The following is a 22500-nucleotide window of genomic DNA, read 5'->3' on the forward strand; positions in this document are numbered from 1 at the left end:
AAAAAGTCCCAGGACGCTTATGTGGAGTTACCGGAATGATCCGAGACGGGGGAGCTGACAGTAGAATACTGGACCAGAGGGGCGGCCAGGTCCAGGTACTCCTGCAGAGACACAACCATTAGATCTCCCACAGTACACACACACACACACACACACACACACACACACACACACACACACACACACACACGTAGCAGTGAAACTAATGCTGCGTTCCAGGCAACCTGTAACTCATGTTTTCACAATCTTCTGCCGTGAAAGTGAAAGTGAACGGCAGTCAAACCTGTAACTACTACCCGTGAACTCGTACCAGATGGTTGAACTCCCAGTTACAGTTTTTGACGTCACACACACATAAATAACAATGGCGACCCCTGTTGATGCTGTACAGATGCCGGTGGTTAACGGTGAGAAATAGAAATAAATAGACATAAATAGACAACGTAAAGTAATTCTGCACATTGTAATCCAAACAATACACATACGATTGTGTACTACTACAGGTGTTGTTTATTAAATGAGGCCCAAAATATGTCGCTGACTAGAGATCGCTAGTATCAGCTAGCACTAGCTAACGTCAACGTTAGGTAGCCACTAGCTAACATCAACGGTAGGTTGCTGCTAGCTAACATCAACGGTAGGTTGCTGCTAGCTAACATCAACGTTAGGTAGCTGCTAGCTAACATCAACGTTAGGTAGCCACTAGCTAACGTCAACAGTAGGTAGCTGCTAGCTAACATCAACGTTAGGTAGCCACTAGCTAACGTCAACGTTAGGTAGCCACTAGCTAACGTCAATGGTAGGTAGCTGCTAGCTAACATCAACGTTAGGTAGCTGCTAGGTAACATCAACGTTAGGTAGCCACTAGCTAACGTCAATGGTAGGTAGCTGCTAGCTAACATCAACGTTAGGTAGCTGCTAGGTAACATCAACGTTAGGTAGCCACTAGCTAACGTCAACAGTAGGTAGCTGCTAGCTAACATCAACGTTGGTAGCTGCTAGTACATCACGTAGTACCCTAGCAACGTCAATGGTAGGTAGCTGCTAGCTAACATCAACGTTAGGTAGCTGCTAGGTAACATCAACGTTAGGTAGCCACTAGCTAACGTCAACAGTAGGTAGCTGCTAGAAAATTTGAAGTTGGAAAAAAGGAAATAAATTGCAATATATCGCAATATGTTTTAAATCGCAATAATATTGTATCGTGACATAAGTATTGTGATGATATCGTATCGTGAGGCCTCTGGTGATTCCCACACCTACCCCTAGGGGTACGTGAGAGTACTGCAGGGGGTACGTGAGAGTACTGCAGGGGGTATGTGTGCCCTTAGGGGTACGTAAGAGTACTGCAGGGGGTACCTGAGAGTACTGCATGGGGTATGTGTGCCCCTAGTGGTACGTGAGAGTAATGCAGGGGGTATGTGTGCCCCTAGGGATACTTAAGAGTACTGCAGGGAGTACGTGAGAGTACTGCAGGGGGTATGTGTGCCCCTAGGGATACTTAAGAGTACTGCAGGCAGTACGTGAGAGTACTGCAGGGGGTATGTGTGCCCCTAGGTGTACGTGAGAGTACTGTAGGTGGTACATGAGAGTACTGCAGGGGGTATGTGTGCCCCTAGGGGTACTTTAGAGTAGAGTTTGAGAGTATTTTTCTGACTGAAGGGAACAACAATCTTTGAAATTGGTCCAGTATTAAGTGAGAAACAAGCTGCAATGTAACGTTAGCGTCCACTAAAAGTGCTGTTTTTTGCCGCTGACAGACTCAGTGTCTGCCAACATTATGAAAGGATCCCTACAGAGATAGAGCTTTTAGTTAAGAGTAAGATCCTTTTAGTTTAACATGAAACAGCCCCGAAATCACCATCACCAAACTACACCAGACTCCATTCAAATAATCACTACTTTCATCATCGCAAAAACACACTTAATTTAAAGTGGACAGAAACTAAATCAAACTATCAAAAGCCGTCTTGGTTCATCTTTCCACTGTTCCAACAATCACCACTCTGGTTTGGTTGAAATAAACCCTTAATTCACCCATTTACATGTGGAAATATGCTGGCTCTACACACGCTAAAAGTCCTGTTTATTTACATGGAGTCTGGTGGGTTTGGTGACAGCGATTTTAAGCTAAACATTTAACAGTTTGAATGGTGTGTCTATGTGAGAATATGCTGATTTCTGATTCATATTTGTCCCTATTTTCCAGAAGCAGAAGGACACATTACCTGGTTCGCCATGAGAGAAAGCGTGCGGTCTAAATCTTCAACTAGCTGCAGAAACGTCGGCCTGCGAGACGGGACGGCGTTCCAGCAGTCTCTCATCATCAGGTACCTGATAAAACACAAACCAGCGGTCAGACACGGAACATTTCTGGCTTCATTTATCCGTTTCTCATTCAGACATAAGGTTGGTTATGCAAATGTTCGCTGTTCTCTCACAGACTGAATTACTGAGGGATTTTTTAAACTTGATTTTCAAGTGGAAACCTTCCTTAATGACCACCCCTTTTTTTCAAAAGTAAAGATACATGTTAAGATACAATTTAACAATCCATTACAACGTTGTAGCCTCACTACTGGGGTCCCTCAGGGATCCGTTCTGGGTCCCCTCCTATTTTTTCCTCTGTACACCAAGAAACAACCTCTGCCCATCTGGACTACAAAGCAACCACCGGAGTTTTCAAACCAAAACGGGCTGTGTGTGTGTGTGTGTGTGTGTGTGTACGTGTGTCTTATGTGTGTGTGTGTATGTGTACGTGTGTCTGTGTATGTACATGTGTCTTATGTGTGTGTGTATGTACATGTGTCTGTGTGTGTGTGCGTGCGTGTGTGTATGTACGTGTGTCTGTATGTGTCTGTGTGTGCATGCGTGTCTGTCCGTGCATGTGTCTCTGTGCGTGTCTGTCTGTCTGTCTGTCTGTCTGTCCGTGCGTGCGTGCATGTGTTTGCGGGGAGTGTGTGTGCGTGTGTGTGTGTGTGTGGTGTGTTTGCGAGGAGTGTGTGTATACTCACAGCTCCTGAGTGCATGCCGAGGGCTTCTCCATGCGGTGACCCTCCTTCAGCAGCTTGAAGAGTTCCTCTACGGGGACTCCAGGGTACGGAGAACCGCCGAGGGTAAAAATCTCCCACAGCAAGACTCCAAACGACCACCTGAGACAGAGACAGAGAGAGTGACAGAGAGAGACAGAGAGAGAGAGAGACAGAGAGAGAGAGAGAGAGAGAGAGAGAGAAAGAGAGAGAGGGAGACAGAGAGAGAGAGAGAGAGAGAGAGAGAGAGAGAGAGAGAGGAATCGTCATCATTTCACTTTTATTTCAACCACATTGTTGGATGGAATTCAGGGTTTCTTTAGTTTAAATTTACATTTTGTAAAAAGCTGCCGGACCACATTTTCTTGCTGCACAAAATGTACTATTTTCTATCTTTCTTTCTGTCATTTTTGTCCGTTTGCTTGTTCCAGCTTCTTGTTCTGTGATGATTTGATGCTTTTCTCTGTTATTAAAATGTATTTATATTAAAATTTATATATATATATGTGTGTGTGTGTGTGTGTAAACTGAAAATCTTTGAGTTTTGGACTTCAATTAATGTAATTAATGTCTGTAATTGGCTTTAAAAATAACTTCTGACATTTTATAGACAAATCAATGAATGGAGAAAATACTCAGATGATTAACTGATAATGAAGATGTGATGATTTGATGCTTTTCTCTGTTTTATATATATATATATATATATATATATATATCTGTCGTTGTGACTTCTGCTCCTTAATACTCACACGAGACCGTCGTATTGCAACAACCGTTCAAACAAGAACACACGCAGAACAAGTCTTTAAAGGGGGAAACTCACACGTCACTTTGGTGCGTGTAGATGCGGTCAAATAAGGCTTCTGGTGCCATCCACTTCACCGGCAGACGGCCCTGGAGGAACATTCAAATATCCGTCAGAACACAAAATATAAGAACTAGAGATGCACAGATTACAACTTTCTAGGCCGATTACGAATTCTGATTTTCTTTGAGTTAGACCAGCTGATACCGATTCCATTTTTTCTAACCACTTTACAGCACACACAAATATGTATTTCCTATCTTTTCTTTAATAGAACATGTGTTGAACAGATAATGGATCACTATAAAATAGAACTATATGAATTACTCCTGGTGTGGGACATTCACACACATCTAAAGAGCAATGTTAGAACCATTTCCTTCTTTTCACATCAATATCAACTAAAGAAATGTGATTTAGGTTTTTGGTGTCGTCCCTCCACGCCCTACTTTCTCCTTGCAGGTGTTGCATATTGCAAACTTGTTATCTTCTGCACACACGCTGAAGAATTCCCAAACAGCTGACATGTTGCAGGTTAATTCACCAGGTTCCTACATGTGGGAGAATAGCGCCGACACACGGCAGAGAAGTTGAGAGAAAGGAAAAGAGAGCGTGCTGTGGCGTCCGTGCTGTGGCGTCCGTGCTGTGGCGTCCGTGTGTGCGTGCGTCCTTGAGAACTGTAACTGGTATAACTTATGTTGTCAGTTAATTGGAGCGTTGACCGGCATGAAATCACCATATGTCAGACTGACCTGCTGGTCGCCGGTCATGGCCGAGCACGTGAAAACCGGCCAATTCCGGTCACCGGCCGGTCTATCGGTGCATCTCTAGTAAGAACCAAAATCATCCTGACAGACACTGATACTCAGTCTATTAACCCAGTCTTTCCTCTATGTTGATTTTGTAGTGGCGGCCCGCCACGGCAACATTTCTGCCGCCACGGTATCAGAAACAGGGCTGTACAAAAGGCCGTCTATCAGCAGTGATTGTTAAGAGTGCATGTCGGAGAATAGCACAGAGGAGAACTAGCCAGTTGAGATTGCGTGTGTGCGTCCTTAAGAACTGTAAGTCGCATTACTCATGTTGTCAGTTCATTTAAGCCTGTATTGGCGTTTTTCCATTACATGGTACCCGCTGGACTCGCCTCTACTCGCCTTTTTAGGTTTTCCATTATGAAAAAAAGTCCCTGCTACCTGCCAACAGGTACTTTTTTTAGTACCACCTCCGTCGAGGTTCCCAGTGAGCCAAGGCGATACCAAAAGGTGACGTGAAAGCGACAGACGGGGGTGTCCTCATAGACCGTATATATAAACTGGACCATCAGATCCCGTGTCTCTGGACGGAGACCAGTGAAGGATATTAGAAGATCTTTCCCGGTGATGGCTGAGCGTTACTGAGCAGCCTCCAACTGAGCTTGAAGACGTAGATGTGACGTGAGCAACCTGTCTGAAAGTTGGAAGTCTTCTGGTAGCTGTGCCAAGAGAAATCTCAATCATTCCCAATCTAGCAGAGACGGAGAGCGTAGGTATATGTAAGGAGATAACATAGACACAGGCTAATTATTGATCACTAAAATGATAGTTAACATTAGTAATTAAACTTAAACAGCTAATGGAAGTCCAAACTGCCTGAGAGCTTCTCCTGTACTATACGGTAATTCCTCTACTATGAGACAGTAAGTCTCGTGGTTATGACCCAATCGTTAGCCTATTTTTATAAAAACGTCTGCTACGGAGCCATAACGTGAGCTACAAGGTAATGGAGCCTTTTATACATTGTCGTGTTTCTTTAGAAATAAACAACGGACAAATAGAGTCTTTAAACTCTTCAGATGTAAAGTTATTCTCTGTCAAAGTGACGTCAAAATGAGTGGAAGTCAATGGGATGCTAACGGGAGGTGATGGCTCTAATGTGGATGCCTAGTCGAGTTTTTAATTCTACTGTCTGTGTGCAGGACTAACTCCCGACGGAGCATCATTGTGACAAATGTCGATGTAGATTGACGTAAAAGTGGCATCAAATCCGCCTCGGTTGTTCACACTGTGGCCGCATTGAATGGAAATCAGATCTGGGTCTGATTCAGGACCACATATGCCAGTCCCTCCAGAAAAACGTGATTATGCGATCTCATAATTCAACGCATAATCAGCCAAAGTCTGCATATTTATGCGGGGCCGCATTTTTTCAAATACGCCGCACTTTCGCCGCATAAATTGCCGATTTCCGTGCAAAATATGAAGTGACGTAATTACGCGACGTGAACATCATCGAAAAGCTGCAAACCCCGCGATGAAGCCATGATGAAATCGCAATTTTTGCAAGTTCCCGCAATTTCATTGCATAAAATTGCATAAATATCCCGCATTTTCCATCGCATTTTTTAAGAAAACGTGCCGCATAATCAAGGATTTTTGCCCAAAACAATCACAAAAAAACTCTGCATTTTTCTGGAAGGACTGGTATGGAAGTGGTCTGAATCTGATTTGAAAAAAAATCAGGTCTGGACTAGATTTGAAGAAGTCTGACCTGGTCACTTGACCCCCCCAAAAAAACGTTAACCGAGTCTCACGTTAGTTGTCTTCTTGTAGTAGTCGATGTGGTGGACGTCTCGGGCCAGACCGAAGTCGGCGATCTTCATCACGTTGTCTTCAGTGACCAACACGTTCCTGGCTGCCAGGTCTCTGTGAATACACTGAGAGGAGAAACACACACACACACACACACACACACACACACACACACACACACACACACACACACACACACACACACACACACACAGTTGTGTTTAGAGCAAGAAGCTAAACTCTGAGAAACAGTCTTTTGAGGGCTTGAATATTAACAATTGTATACAGAAATATTACTTTTTTTCTGCTACTAACAAATATGACATTTTATTTCAAAAACCAGATTATTATTCTACGTGTCTGACAACATTATGGGATGGATCCCTACAGAGATAGACCTTTTAGTTAAAGAGTAAGATCCTTTTTGTTTAACAGCCCTGAAATCACCATCACCAAACTCCACCAGACTCCATGTAAATAATCAGGACTTTTAGTGTGTATAGAGCCAGCCTATTTCCACCAGACTCCATGTAAATAATCAGGACTTTTAGTGTGTATAGAGCCACCATATTTCCACCAGACTCCATGTAAATAATCAGGACTTTTAGCGTGTATAGAGCCACCATATTTCCACCAGACTCCATGTAAATAATCAGGACTTTTAGCGTGTATAGAGCCAGCCTATTTCCACCAGACTCCATGTAAATAATCAGGACTTTTAGTGTGTATAGAGCCACCATATTTCCACCAGACTCCATGTAAATAATCAGGACTTTTAGTGTGTATAGAGCCACCATATTTCCACCAGACTCCATGTAAATAATCTGGACTTTTAGCGTGTATAGAGCCACCATATTTCCACCAGACTCCATGTAAATAATCAGGATTTTTAGTGTGTATAGAGCCAGCATATCTCCACCAGACTCCATGTAAATAATCAGGACTTTTAGCGTGTATAGAGCCAGCATATTTCCACCAGACTCCATGTAAATAATCAGGATTTTTAGCGTGTATAGAGCCAGCATATTTCCACCAGACTCCATGTAAATAATCAGGACTTTTAGCGTGTATAGAACCAGCATATCTCCACATGTAAATGGGTGAATTAAGGGTTTATTTCAACCAAACCAGAGTGGTGATTGTTGGAACAGTGGAAAGATGAACCAAGACGGCTTTTGATAGTTTTATTTAGTTTCTGTCGACTTTGAATGAAGTGTGTTTTACGATGTTAAAAGTCCTGATTATTTACATGGAGTCTGGTGTAGTTTGGTGATAGTGATTTCGGGGCGGTTTCCTGTTAAACTAAAAGGATCTTACTCTTTAACTAAAAGGTCTATCTCTGTAGGGATCCTTTCATAATGTTGTCAGACACTTAGAATAATAATCTGAGTCTGTCAGCGGCAACAACAGAACTTTTAGTGGACGCTGACTGAATGTTTAACGTAACATTGCAGCCTGTATACTGGACCAATTTCAAAGATTGTTGTTCCCATCAGTCACGTAGACACAAAAACATGGGAGAATAGGGTCCAGGGTAAAAAAAAAAAAAAAGGAAGTTACTCTTTGCATTGACACCGTACATAACAATATCCAGAGTGCAGCAGAATCCAATCGGACCTTCAGGTGACAGCTACGAACCTTCTTTGAGGCGAGGTAGGCCATCCCTCTGGCCACCTGGTACGCAGCGGACACCAGCTCCCTGGTCTCCAAACTGCCCAGGGACACCTGCCTGGATCCGCTCCAGTACTCCAGCCCAACCGGCCGCCGAGCACGCAGATACTCCCTCAGGTTCCCCTGCGAGGCGTACTCCACCACCACGTACAGAGGGCCTGGCCGAGACACACACACACACACACACACACACACACACACACACACACACACACACACACACACACACCTGTCTTTAAACCAGGGTTCACACGCATTTTAACAAATACTTTTCCATGATTTTTAATGACTTTTTCAATTACTTTTTTAATTACTTTTCCATGACTTTGATGACTTTATGACTTTTTTATGACTTTTTCAAATACTTTTTTATGACTTTTTATGACTTTTTCATGACTTTTTTTATTACTTTTCCATGGCTTTTTTAATGACTTTATGACTTTTTCATGACTTTTCCATGGCTTTTTCAATTACTTTTTCATGACTTTTTTATGACTTTTTCATGACTTTTTTATGACTTTTTTTTATGACTTTTCCATGGCTTTTTTATGACTTTTTTTATGACTTTTCCATGGCTTTTTCAATGACTTTATGACTTTTTTATGACTTTTCCATGGCTTTTTTATGACTTTTTTTTATGACTTTTCCATGGCTTTTTTAATGACTTTATGACTTTTTCATGACTTTTCCATGGCTTTTTCAATTACTTTTTCATGACTTTTTTATGACTTTTTCATGACTTTTTTATGACTTTTTTTATGACTTTTCCATGGCTTTTTATGACTTTTTTTATGACTTTTCCATGGCTTTTTCAATGACTTTATGACTTTTTTATGACTTTTCCATGGCTTTTTTATGACTTTTTTTATGACTTTTCCATGGCTTTTTCAATGACTTTATGACTTTTTTATGACTTTTCCATGACTTTTTTCATGACTTTTCCATGACTTTTTTAATGACTTTTTTATGACTTTTCCATGGCTTTTTTAATGACTTTATGACTTTTTCATGACTTTTCCATGGCTTTTTCAAATACTTTTTCATGACTTTTCCATGACTTTTCCATGACTTTTTTAATGACTTTTATGACTTTTTCATGACTTTTCCATGACTTTTTTTAATGACTTTTTTAATGACTTTATGACTTTTTCAATTACTTTTTTAATGACTTTTTTTAATGACTTTATGACTTTTCCATGACTTTTTTATGACTTTTTCAATTACTTTTTTAATGACTTCTTATGACTTTTCCATGGCTTTTTCAATTACTTTTTTAATGACTTTTTATGACTTTTCCATGGCTTTTTCAATTACTTTTTTAATGACTTTTTCATGACTTTTTTAATGACTTTTTTATGACTTTTCCATGACTTTTTTAATGACTTTTTTTATGACTTTTTCAATTACTTTATGACTTTTTTAATGACTTTTCCATGGCTTTTTCAATTACTTTTTCATGACTTTTCCATGACTTTTTCATGACTTTCTTAATGACTTTTTATGACTTTTTTAATGACTTTTTTTAAATGACTTTTTTAATGACTTTTTTAATGACTTTTTTAATTACTTTTTTAAATGACTTTTTTAATGACTTTTTTAATGACTTTTTTAAATGAATTTTTAATGACTTTTTTTAATGACTTTTTTAATGACTTTTTTTAATGACTTTTTTTAATGACTTTTTTAATTACTTTTTTAATGACTTTTTATGACTTTTTATGACTTTTTTTCATGACTTTTTCCAATGACTTTTTCATGACTTTTTGGCAAATTTCCATGACTATGTATTCCTGAAAATGTCAGTCGACATTATACAATAAGAATAAAAACCTGTGTTAAAGTTTACCCTCAGAGGTTTAACAATACAATGAATGATAATGTATGTGGTTCATAGAGGGAGTCACCCCGAATATAACGGTGAGGTTAGGACGACGTGAAATACATTTATTAATCACTTATTATTATGCTGTGTCAAAAAAAAAAATCCATGACTTTTCCAAAACTTTCTGGATCTTTTAATGTTTCCAAAACTTTTCCAGACCTGGAATTTGCATTTTTTTTAAATTCCATAACTTTTCCAGTTTGTTTCCAAAACGTATGAATCTATATTCTGCTGTTTTCGAGGCTTTCAACGCCTTCAGTCGCCTTTTTCAACGTTTTGGGCGTTTTTTTAAAAAAAACATTTGAATTGCTTAGAGCACTGCGTTGAACAGTCCTTCCAGAAAAATGTGGAGTTTTTTTTGTGATTGTTGCGGGCAAAAATCCTTGATTATGCGGCACGTTTTCTTAAAAAATGCGATGGAATATGCGGGATATTTATGCAATTTTATGCGATGAAATTGCGGGAACTTGCAAAAACTGCGGTTTCATCGTGGCTTCATCGCGGGGTTTGCAGCTTTTCGATGATGTTCACGTCGCGTAATTACGTCACTTCATAACGTTCCCATGGCAACAGGGGAAAACGGCTGCTCTTGTGTGAAGTAAACGCAACATTTTTCAACTTTCTGCTAAGATATGTGTGACTTTTTTGCAACGAAAATGCGGGGATTATGAAATCATGCAAGCCCCGCATATTTTGCGCGGAAATCGGCATTTATGCATGTTTTTTTGGAGGCATTTTGGTTGAAACAGCGCTACGTGCACACTCACCGTCCTGCGTGCACGCTCCCAGCAGGTTGATGATGTTCTTGTGTTTGCCGATCATCTTCATCATTTCCATCTCAGAGATCAGGTCGGACAGGTCCTTCTCCGTGGCGTCCGCTGCACACAACAACAACAACAAGAGGTTCAAGCCTGAGTACGCTACAGTACAGTTGTATATGAGTATACTATAGTTGTTGTCTCTTTTGTCAATGTGATTGTCGCTCGACAATAAATATTTTGTATAATACTTTTTTTCAGGCGAGAATGAGGTGACAGGAAGCAGCTCTCACCTTTCAGCATCTTCACCGCCACCTTGGTGAGGCGCGTGGGTTTGTTTCTGTCGACGCCGACGGCCTCGGCCAGAACCACCTGCCCGAAACATCCCTCGCCGAGAGGCTTCCCCAGAGTCAGCCTGGGACGGGACGCAGCACACACACACACACACACACACACACACACACACACACACACACACACACACACACACACACACACACACACACACACACACACACACACACACACACACACACGTCAGAAACACACACACACACACACACACACAACACACACACACACACACACACACACACACACGTCAGAAACACACACACACACACACACACACACACACGTCAGAAACACACACATGTCAGAAACACACACACACACACACACACGTCAGAAGCACACACACACGTCAGAAACACGTCACACACACACGTCAGAAACACATCACACACACACACACACGTCAGAAGCACACACACACGTCAGAAACACGTCACACACACACGTCAGAAGCACACACACACACGTCAGAAGCACACACACACGTCAGAAACACGTCACACACACACGTCAGAAACACATGTCAGAAACACGTCAGAAACACGTCACACACACGTCAGAAACACACACACACGTCAGACACACACACGTCAGAAACACACACATCAGAAACACACACACACACACACACACACACACACACACAGCAGAAACAGTTTGCCAACACATCAGAAACAAATAATTTTTCTCAAAATATTCAACTTTTTCTTTCAAAATGTTCAACTTTTTTTCTCACTTATTTTGAGTAAAAATAAAGTCACAATATTCAACTTTTTTTCTCTCCGTTTGTGCCCGTCCAGACTTCACTCAAAAAGGTCACCAATCAACAATGACTGTTAAGACTTTTAAGACTATTTCATTGATTATTTCATTGATTATTTTTTTTATTTCATTTAATTTCCCTGCTGCTGAGTGTAACCAGTGTAACTTAAAGCAGAATTCCGGTCGATACTAGTAGAACATAGCTCAGTTGTTTGTTGTCATGTAGTGCTGTCAGTAGCGAGAAAAATGAAAATAATCGGTGTTACCTACAACGAGTTATGCTACTGCTAGCTTTCGCACCCATGCGGCTGAAACGGGGCAGTTTTTAAACGTGCTTTTAGCCTCTTAACATGTTCCAGATGGCATTAGAAGAGCCTACCCATGTGCAGTGATTCCTTCCGAGGGAACACAGTGAATCTGACTGCAGGAGATGTGAAAGAAATGCATAAAAGTTGTGTTAATCCAGCTCTGTTTAGTTCAGGTGTTGCGACGGCAAGACGAGTGCTTAGGGACCGTCTACAAACTACAACACTGAAAAGAGATGCAAACATATTTTCAAAAATAGGCATATACTTATTTTTAAAAGTAAGTGCTGTAGTACAACTAGCAGGAGACAAGTTATAATTGAGGTAAGTTTGGAGACACTACCTTATTTAGTCATTAAATTAATAAATATTTTTGTTGTATCTCTTTTCAGTGTTGTAGTTTGTAGACGGTCCCTAAGTCCCTATGACTTTTTTTCATGACTTTTTCCAATGACTTTTTCATGACTTTTTGGCAAATTTCCATGACTATGTATTCCTGAAAATGTCAGTCGACATTATACAATAAGAATAAAAACCTGTGTTAAAGTTTACCCTCAGAGGTTTAACAATACAATGAATGATAATGTATGTGGTTCATAGAGGGAGTCACCCCGAATATAACGGTGAGGTTAGGACGACGTGAAATACATTTATTAATCACTTATTATTATGCTGTGTCAAAAAAAAAAATCCATGACTTTTCCAAAACTTTCTGGATCTTTTAATGTTTCCAAAACTTTTCCAGACCTGGAATTTGCATTTTTTTTAAATTCCATAACTTTTCCAGTTTGTTTCCAAAACGTATGAATCTATATTCTGCTGTTTTCGAGGCTTTCAACGCCTTCAGTCGCCTTTTTCAACGTTTTGGGCGTTTTTTTAAAAAAAACATTTGAATTGCTTAGAGCACTGCGTTGAACAGTCCTTCCAGAAAAATGTGGAGTTTTTTTTGTGATTGTTGTGGGCAAAAATCCTTGATTATGCGGCACGTTTTCTTAAAAAATGCGATGGAATATGCGGGATATTTATGCAATTTTATGCGATGAAATTGCGGGAACTTGCAAAAACTGCGGTTTCATCGTGGCTTCATCGCGGGGTTTGCAGCTTTTCGATGATGTTCACGTCGCGTAATTACGTCACTTCATAACGTTCCCATGGCAACAGGGGAAAACGGCTGCTCTTGTGTGAAGTAAACGCAACATTTTTCAACTTTCTGCTAAGATATATGTGACTTTTTTGCAACGAAAATGCGGGGATTATGAAATCATGCAAGCCCCGCATATTTTGCGCGGAAATCGGCAATTTGTGCCCGTCCAGACTTCACTCAAAAAGGTCACCAATCAACAATGACTGTTAAGACTTTTAAGACTATTTCATTGATTATTTCATTGATTATTTTTTTTATTTCATTTAATTTCCCTGCTGCTGAGTGTAACCAGTGTAACTTAAAGCAGAATTCCGGTCGATACTAGTAGAACATAGCTCAGTTGTTTGTTGTCATGTAGTGCTGTCAGTAGCGAGAAAAATGAAAATAATCGGTGTTACCTACAACGAGTTATGCTACTGCTAGCTTTCGCACCCATGCGGCTGAAACGGGGCAGTTTTTAAACGTGCTTTTAGCCTCTTAACATGTTCCAGATGGCATCAGAAGAGCCTACCCATGTGCAGTGATTCCTTCCGAGGGAACACAGTGAATCTGACTGCAGGAGATGTGAAAGAAATGCATAAAAGTTGTGTTAATCCAGCTCTGTTTAGTTCAGGTGTTGCGACGGCAAGACGAGTGCTTAGGGACCGTCTACAAACTACAACACTGAAAAGAGATGCAAACATATTTTCAAAAATAGGCATATACTTATTTTTAAAAGTAAGTGCTGTAGTACAACTAGCAGGAGACAAGTTATAATTGAGGTAAGTTTGGAGACACTACCTTATTTAGTCATTAAATTAATAAATATTTTTGTTGTATCTCTTTTCAGTGTTGTAGTTTGTAGACGGTCCCTAAGCACTCGTCTTGCCGTCTCAACACCTGAACTAAACAGAGCTGGATTAGCACAACTTTTATGCATTTCTTTCACATCTCCTGCAGTCAGATTCACTGTGTTCCCTCGGAAGGAATCACTGCACATGGGTAGGCTCTTCTAATGCCATCTGGAACATGTTAAGAGGCTAAAAGCACGTTTAAAAACTGCCCCTGTTTCAGCCGCATGGGTGCGAAAGCAGTAGCATAACTGTACGTCCACACCGCCGCCGACTTGAGCTGCAAAGAAGCTCTGGCCGCCCGGTCGAGGTCACTTGTCAGAAAGTCCGGGGAAGCTGTTTGAGGCTTTGGCCGCTCTGACGTAGCAGCATTCTATGTTCATCATGGAAAAAGATCAAGCAGCCACTGCACGGCCAATACACTGACACTAGAAACCTTTTATAAATTACATATATGATGACAGAATGTGTATTGGTTGTTGGTCGCAGCGGTGTCTGTTAGCAGTTAGCTCGCTCGTTAGCCGCTGAACCGCAGCAGCGTGCAGGCAGAGCGAGCAGCCGCCAGCTGTTGATCCGTGCAGGACTTCACCGTGAGCGGACTGTTTAGAGACCATGTGACCGGCAGGTAACGTTAACTGGTCCCTATACGCAAATATCATAAATGATAGGGAACCCAGCAACGGCCATGATGAGCTTCTCCTCCTTTTTCTCTGAACTAATGTTTTGGTAGGAACCAAAGTTTACATCGTATGTTTCTCTGGAATCAGCCAGCGTGAAGGACGTCTATATTCTGATTGGTTGCCGCTGAACCGCGTCATAGCTCATTACCATAAAGTTGACCTACTTTCAACTTTCTGATTGACGCTCTGGTCGCTCAAAACGTGACGCCGACAGATTTTCCGCTCCTTGCAGCTGAGAGAAGCAGCTTCCATTGAAAATGAATGACTTCCTGTATCTTTAGAAGATCAAGTCGGCGGCGGTGTGGACGTACAGTAACTCGTTGTAGGCAGCACCGATTATTTTAATTTTTCTCGCTACTGACAGCACTACGTGACAACAAACAACAGAGCTACGTGCTGAAATTGACCGGAATTCTCCTTTAAAAGAGGTGGTATCTTTAGAAGTCGTTTCTTGGCCTCTAACCTCCTGTGTATAATGTTTGACCTCGTATCAAGCCCTGTTGCTGTTGTTCTAACAGCGAGTGAATGAAGGTGGTGAGATGCGGAGAGACAGGGTGCCGTACCGGTCACGAGGAAGCTCCCATGCGGGATCGAAGGGAAGTTCATACTCCGACACGCCGGTCAGGATGGTGGTGGCGGCGCTGGACAGGCGAGACTGGCGCATCAGACACATCCCGGACTGCAGGGAGGACGCCGACTCCACGGACACCTGCAGAGGGGAGGAGGCCAAGAGGCTGGGTCAGCGTCACGCAACAGTACCAACGAGCTCCCTATCTGTGGTTCTGTCCCCTAAAAAGGTAACTTCATTGTTTTTTGTGACTGATGGGAACAACAATCTGTGAAAGTAGTCCAGTGTTAAGCAAGACATAAACAAGCTGCAATGTAAGTTGTTGGGCAATTGGGCGCCTTTAATTTACCATCCGCTATCCACTAAAAGTTCTGTTGTTGCTGCTGACAGACTCAGATTATTATTCTAAGTGTCTGACAACATTATGAAAGGATCCCTACAGAGATAGACCTTTTAGTTAAAGAGTAAGATCCTTTTAGTTTAACAGGAAACAGCGCCGAAATCACCATCACCAAACTCCACCAGACTCCATGTAAATAATCAGGACTTTTATCATCGTAAAACACACTTCATTCAAAGTGAACAGAAACTAAATAAAACTATCAAAAGCCATCTTGGTTCATCTTTCCACTGTTCCAACAATCACCACTCTGGTTTGGTTGAAATAAACCCTTAATTCACCCATTTACATGTGGAGATATGATGGCTCTATACATGCTAAAAGTTCTGATTATTTACATGAAGTCTGGTGGAAATATGCTTGCTCTATACACGCTAAAAGTCCTGATTATTTACATGGAGTCTGGTGGAAATATGCTGGCTCTATACACGCTAAAAGTACTGATTATTTACATGAAGTCTGGTGGGGTTAGGCGATGATGATTTTAGGGCTGTTTCATGTTAAACTAAAAGTATTCACAGCTGACGGTTACAGCGTTGTCGCTCAATACTGGACCGTTTTCAAAAATTGTTGTTCACATCGTAATCTTTAGGGTCACCTGTCTCCTCAGAGGGATAATCTCTAGGTTACCTGTCTCCTCAGAGGGATAATGTGTGGGTTACCTGTCTCCTCAAAGGGATAATCTCTAGGTTACCTGTCTCCTCAGAGGGATAATCTCTAGGTTACCTGTCTCCTCAGAGGGATAATCTCTAGGTTACCTGTCTCCTCAGAGGGATAATCTCTAGGTTACCTGTCTCCTCAGAGGGATAATCTCTAGGTTACCTGTCTCCTCAGAGGGATAATCTCTGGGTTACCTGTCTCCTCAGAGGGATAATCTCTAGGTTACCTGTCTCCTCAGAGGGATAATCTCTAGGTTACCTGTCTCCTCAGAGGAAGGCTCTTTGCCAGTTTCTGCACGGCCAGCTGGCCGCTGAAGTCGCTCTTCTTCGGCGCGCAGCAGAGCCGGCAGACGACGGCTGTGGCGGTGAGGATGACGACGATGAAAAAGCCGAGGCAGTAGATGAAGATCTCCAGGTAGGTCTGGGAGGGCAGCGGGGCGGGCGGCAGGTCTGGGACACGACAGAGAGCACCGCGGTTGTTATGGAATGTAGGGAACTAACCAGTCACTAAAACACCCAAAAAACATGGGAAAATAGGGTCCACATTGCGTTTCTTTTTTCAAACATATTTTGTTGTATACGTGACAATCCGAAACGGGGACATTTTCTTTTAAATTCTGAATTTATTATGACTTTTTTGTCTCAAAATATTCAGACCCAGGGAATGACACTGTTGACCTGTACCATATAAATCAAATCGTAGGAGCGCCCGGTTAGCTCAGTTGGTAGAGCCGACGCCCATGTAGTAAGGCATGGATACCCGAACCAAGCCGGGGCGGGTTCGGACAGATATTTAGAAATGAGGGTCAGGTTCGGGTCGGGCAAAAAAAAAAAAAGTCAAAAAAATTGGTCAAATTTGACCAATTTTCAAAAAGTTTCTTTATCAAAAATTTTGGTTTCTTTCAACCAAATTTTCAAAAGAAATAACGTGGATGGCTCCCTACAACGCTCTTCACAAGTTGTATTCAATTTCATAGCATTACATTTATTTATTTATGTATTCTTTTTATAAAAGAACGTTGAAAAAAGTGACAGAAATGTAAGGAAAAGCTTCAAAAACGTGGGGAAAATGACACACAAAAAACGTCAAAAGTGACAAAAACATCGGTGGAGGAGCAACAAAAGTGTCGAAAAAGACGTCCAAAACGCTCACATTTTGACCCAGAAAAACAAAAAGTTGCACGGTGGACGGGAAGACAACACAAGGGTTAAAAAAAAGTGTGGAAACGGCTTCACATGGGACACTAAAGTAGCGTGAATCGTCCGTGATGTTCTGCACAAATGAAGTTCCTAACGGATAAAGAAAGTTGGCTGGATTGCATCCCGACCATTCCTACACAGTTCTCCAACCACGGCATCTGTGTATATGTAGCTGAATACTTCTGAGACATTATACCTGACAAAAACAAACTATTACAAACAGACCTTCCTCCACAGCGCTGCAGAGGAAGGTCTGTCTAGTCCACACAGCATTCTGGGACGGGAGAACAACGTGCTCTGGGTTATTGGCATCTCTTTAAACCAATCACAATCGTCTTGGGTGGTACTAAGCTCCGGACGGAGCCACGGTGCCTCTGCTAAATAGTCTCAGGAAGGAACTTGTTTTGGTGGAACGTATGTACGTTCAAAAGTAGTTTTAGTCGTGCAACAGAAAACTCAGATTGGACAGATAGTCTAGCTAGCTGTCTGGATTTACCCTGCAGAGATCTGAGGAGCAGTTAACCATAGTCCTCACAAATCCACCGGAGGTTAGAACGCCAACACAGAGACAGAGGAAGGGGACGCACATCCAGTGGAATTTCCGTTGGCAATGGAGCAATCCCAGAAGTGGAACGTCAAGGACATAAAAAGTCAAATATAAACTTTGAGGGCCCTAACTTGCACCCAGCGCAGCGCAAAGCCTGACCCAAGTGTCTTCGCTAGTTTAAGACCGACGCAGTTGTCAGTTTCCCGTCCAGCGCCCGCGTCGTTTAAACAGCAAATGCACCTGCGCCCATCTTTGCGCCCATGGGCGTGCTGGTCTTACAGGGAGGTGTGTTCAGGTGCATTCTGGGCGTGCTGGTCTTACAGGGAGGTGTGTTCAGGTGCATTCTGGGAGTATTGCTATCTTGAGGCAGCGGGAAGTGATGGCACCATTGACCAACAAAAACCTGGTCTAAAGTCAGTAACGCAGCATTTCATTGTTATTTTAACAGAGCATTAGTAAAATGCTCCTAGGCTCGTGCACAGCGCACGCACACTATGCTTGTTACACACACAGGGACGCACAGCAGCACACACACATGCAGAAGATTACAAATACAAATATTACGGTGCAAATCCTCCATCATAACAGCAATGCTCCAAGGTCCAAACGCGCCTGGCTTTTAAAGGGAATGGGAGATGATCTCTGATTGGTTGATTGCATGTTACGCCCAAAACACCCCTCTGATTAATGAAGACACTAAGTACAACCCTTTAGGACCATGCACCCGGCACGCGGACCCTTTTTACCACCGTCAAACTAGCAAAAGTGGATTTTGGTCACGCCCTAAACGCACCTGCGCCAGGCGCTTCACGCCGTGCGCTCAGACCGTTAAAATAGGGCCCTCAGACCAGCACATACATCGGTCAAATCAACATTATGGATCCTTTGTGCAGATGAACTGGGGTTTGTGAGGACGGTGACGTACCGTCGACCACGGTGAGCCACGCAGAGTGATGAGAGACGCCGATGGAGTTCCCCGCCAGGCACGTGTACTCTCCGGCATCGTTCACGCTCACGTTCCTCAGCGTCAGGACCTCCATCTCTTTATCCGTCGTGTTCAAACCCGCCGTCTGAAAGAAAAGGATCGAAATGTGACGTAAGCAGCGGTGGGAATGTAACTAAGTACATGTACTCCAGTACTGTACTTCAGTACCAAATGTTGAGGTACTTGTACTTTACTTGAGTCTTGTCTTTTCATGCCACTTTCTACTTCTACTCCGCTACATTTCAGAGAGAAATATTGGACTTTTTACTACATTCATCTGTTCCAGCTTTAGTTACTAGTTACTTTAGTTACTCCACTACAGTCATCTGTTACAGCTTTAGTTACTAGTTACTTTACCAGTCCTTCCAGAGTTTTTTTGTGATTGTTGGGGGCTAAAATCCTTGATTATGCGGCACGTTTTCTTAAAAAATGCGATGGAATATGCGGGATATTTATGCAATTTTATGCGATGAAATTGCGGGAACTTACAAAAACTGCAGTTTCATCGCGGCTTCATCGCGGGGTTTGCAGCTTTTCGATGATGTTCATGTGGCGTAATTACGTCACTTCATAACGTTCCCATGGCAACAGGGGGAAATGGCTGCTCTTGTGTGAAGTAAACGCAACATTTTTCAACTTTCTGCTAAGATATATGTGACTTTTTTGCAACGAAAATGCGGGGATTATGAAATCATGCAAACCCCGCATATTTTGCGCAGAAATCGGCAATTTATGTGGCGAAAGTGCGGCGTATTTGAAAAAATGCGCCCCCCCCGCATAAATATGAGGACTTTGGCTGATTATCGCATAATTACGTTTTTCTGGAGGGACTGATTTACACGTTAAGGCTATGTTCACACTTGGCGTCTTTTTTAATAAGACAAAGTTGACTAAGGCGCTTTTGTAGTGAAAAAAGCATCTTTTCTTGCTATAACGACAGCTACTGCATTTATAACGCAATTATTGAATGTGATTATCTGATTATCTGGTTAACTAAAAGAGAAGAGAACTTAGTTGCAGCTCTGTTGCATTTTTGGGGCTTAAAAACGCAAAAAAGTGAAACCACCTCCAGAGTGGAAAGCTTAAAAACGCTCCACAGCCGCGTTCCCGTCTAAAGGGTCAAAACACACTGTGCGAGTGTGTGTGTGTGTGTCTGTTTGTGTGTGTGTCGTGTGTGTGTGTGTGTGTGTGTGTGTGTGTGTGTGTGTGTGTGTGTGTGTATGTATGTATTATATATATATATATATATATATATATATATATAAATATATATATAACTTATATATGTGTGTGTGTGTGTGTGTGTGTGTGTGTGCCACGTATATAACTCCACCTCCTTGTCTGTCCAGACAACATTGTCAGCTTTTGTTGTTCGCTTTGCGCTACTAGGGAGGGAGGAGAGGGAGAGAGGAGGAGGAGAGGAAGAGAGGAGAGGACAGGAAGAGAGGAGAGGACAGGAAGAGTGGAGAGGGAGAGAGGAGGAGGAGAGGGAGAGTGGAGAGGACAGGAAGAGAGGAGAGGACAGGAAGAGTGGAGAGGGAGATAGGAGAGGGAGAGAGGAGAGGGAGAGAGGGAGATAGGAGAGGGAGAGAGGAGAGGGAGAGAGGGAGAGAGGAGAGGAAGAGAGGAGAGGGAGAGAGGAGAGGAGAGGGAGAGAGGAGAGGAAAGGGAGAGAGGAGAGGAGAGGGAGAGAGGAGAGGAGGAGAGGAGAGGGAGAGAGGAGAGGAGAGGGAGAGAGGAGAGGAGAGGGAGAGAGGAGAGGAAAGGGAGAGAGGAGAGGAGGGGGAGAGAGGAGAGGAGGAGAGGAGAGGGAGAGAGGAGAGGAAGAGAAGAGAGGGAGAGAGGAGAGGAGGAGAGGAGAGGGAGAGAGGAGAGGGAGAGGAAGAGAGGAGAGGAAGAGAGGAGAGGGAGAGAGGAGAGGAAGAGAGGAGAGGGAGAGAGGAGAGGAAGAGAGGAGAGGGAGAGAGGAGAGGAGACGGAGAGAGGAGACGGAGAGAGGAGAGGAAGAGAGGAGAGGGAGAGAGGAGAGGAGACGGAGAGAGGAGAGGAGAGGGAGAGAGGAGAGGAAGAGAGGGAGAGAGGAGAGGAAGAGAGGAGAGGGAGAGAGGAGAGGAGAGGAAGAGAGGAGAGGGAGAGAGGAGAGGGAGAGAGGGAGATAGGAGAGGGAGAGAGGAGAGGGAGAGAGGGAGAGAGGAGAGGAAGAGAGGAGAGGGAGAGAGGAGAGGAGAGGGAGAGAGGAGAGGAAAGGGAGAGAGGAGAGGAGAGGGAGAGAGGAGAGGAGAGGGAGAGAGGAGAGGAAGAGAGGAGAGGGAGAGAGGAGAGGAAGAGAGGAGAGGGAGAGTGGAGAGGAAGAGAGGAGAGGGGAGGAGAGGAGAGGGGAGAGAGGAGAGGGAGAGGGAGAGGGGAGAGAGGAGAGGGAGAGAGGAGAGGAGACGGAGAGAGGAGAGGGAGAGAGGAGAGGAGAGGAGAGAGGAGAGGAAGAGAGGAGAGGGAGAGAGGAGAGGGAGAGAGGAGAGGAGACGGAGAGAGGAGAGGAAGAGAGGAGAGGGAGAGAGGAGAGGAAGAGAGGAGAGGGAGAGAGGAGAGGGAGAGAGGAGAGGAAGAGAGGAGACGGAGAGAGGAGAGGAAGAGAGGAGAGGGAGAGAGGAGAGGAAGAGAGGAGAGGGAGAGAGGAGAGGAGAGGGAGAGAGGAGAGGAAGAGAGGGAGAGAGGAGAGGAAGAGAGGAGAGGGAGAGAGGAGAGGAGAGGAAGAGAGGAGAGGGAGAGAGGAGAGGGAGAGAGGAGAGGAGAGGAAGAGAGGAGAGGGAGAGAGGAGAGGGAGAGAGGAGAGGAAGAGAGGAGAGGGAGAGAGGAGAGGGAGAGAGGAGAGGAAGAGAGGAGAGGGAGAGAGGAGAGGGAGAGAGGAGAGGGAGAGAGGAGAGGGAGAGAGGAGAGGAAGAGAGGAGAGGGAGAGAGGAGAGGGAGAGAGGAGAGGGAGAGAGGAGAGGGAGAGAGGAGAGGGAGAGAGGAGAGGAAGAGAGGAGAGGGAGAGAGGAGAGGGAGAGAGGAGAGGAGAGGGAGACACACTTTCCGCTCGTCTAAACGCGGACTATAAAGCGAGAACGCAACGCCACTTTTGCGTTTTCTCTTCAGATCGTTTCCGTCTAAACAGCCTGAATCTGAAGTAGCGTGCGGTGCGTCCGTTACCTTGAGAACCAGGACGTAGGGGTGTCCGTCCGGCGCCTCTCTGCTGCCGTTAACCGTGATGTGTTTGAGCCACTGGATGTGCGGCTGCGGGTCGCTGAACACCCGACACACAAACTTCACGTCGTGGCCGATGACCGCCGTCTGATTGGCCGGCAGACCGGCCTG

General features: G+C 43.4%; 1 protein-coding gene across 2 annotated transcripts in view; it reads right to left on the reverse strand.

Moving 5' to 3' along the window:
* Positions 1–22500, reverse strand: part of LOC116041780 (fibroblast growth factor receptor 1-A-like) — a 27386-nt gene that overhangs the window by 405 nt on the left and 4481 nt on the right. For both annotated transcript variants that reach the window (XR_004895041.1, XM_035991605.1), the window contains exons 4-15: positions 22336–22500; positions 19090–19234; positions 16677–16867; positions 15354–15499; positions 11009–11130; positions 10725–10835; positions 8043–8233; positions 6407–6529; positions 3856–3926; positions 3015–3152; positions 2229–2334; positions 1–101 (exon numbers count right to left, since the gene is read on the reverse strand). The exon at positions 1–101 is cut by the window's left edge; the exon at positions 22336–22500 is cut by the window's right edge and continues 26 nt beyond it. Coding sequence is in view for 1 of the 2 variants with exons in the window: in XM_035991605.1 (XP_035847498.1) it covers positions 18–101; positions 2229–2334; positions 3015–3152; positions 3856–3926; positions 6407–6529; positions 8043–8233; positions 10725–10835; positions 11009–11130; positions 15354–15499; positions 16677–16867; positions 19090–19234; positions 22336–22500 (1593 nt within the window). In the remaining variant the exon portion in view is untranslated. The remainder of the gene's footprint in view (positions 102–2228; positions 2335–3014; positions 3153–3855; positions 3927–6406; positions 6530–8042; positions 8234–10724; positions 10836–11008; positions 11131–15353; positions 15500–16676; positions 16868–19089; positions 19235–22335) is intronic.

The sequence above is a fragment of the Sander lucioperca genome, chromosome 14 (genome assembly GCF_008315115.2).
Source record: "Sander lucioperca isolate FBNREF2018 chromosome 14, SLUC_FBN_1.2, whole genome shotgun sequence".
Taxonomy (NCBI): Eukaryota; Metazoa; Chordata; class Actinopteri; order Perciformes; family Percidae; genus Sander; species Sander lucioperca.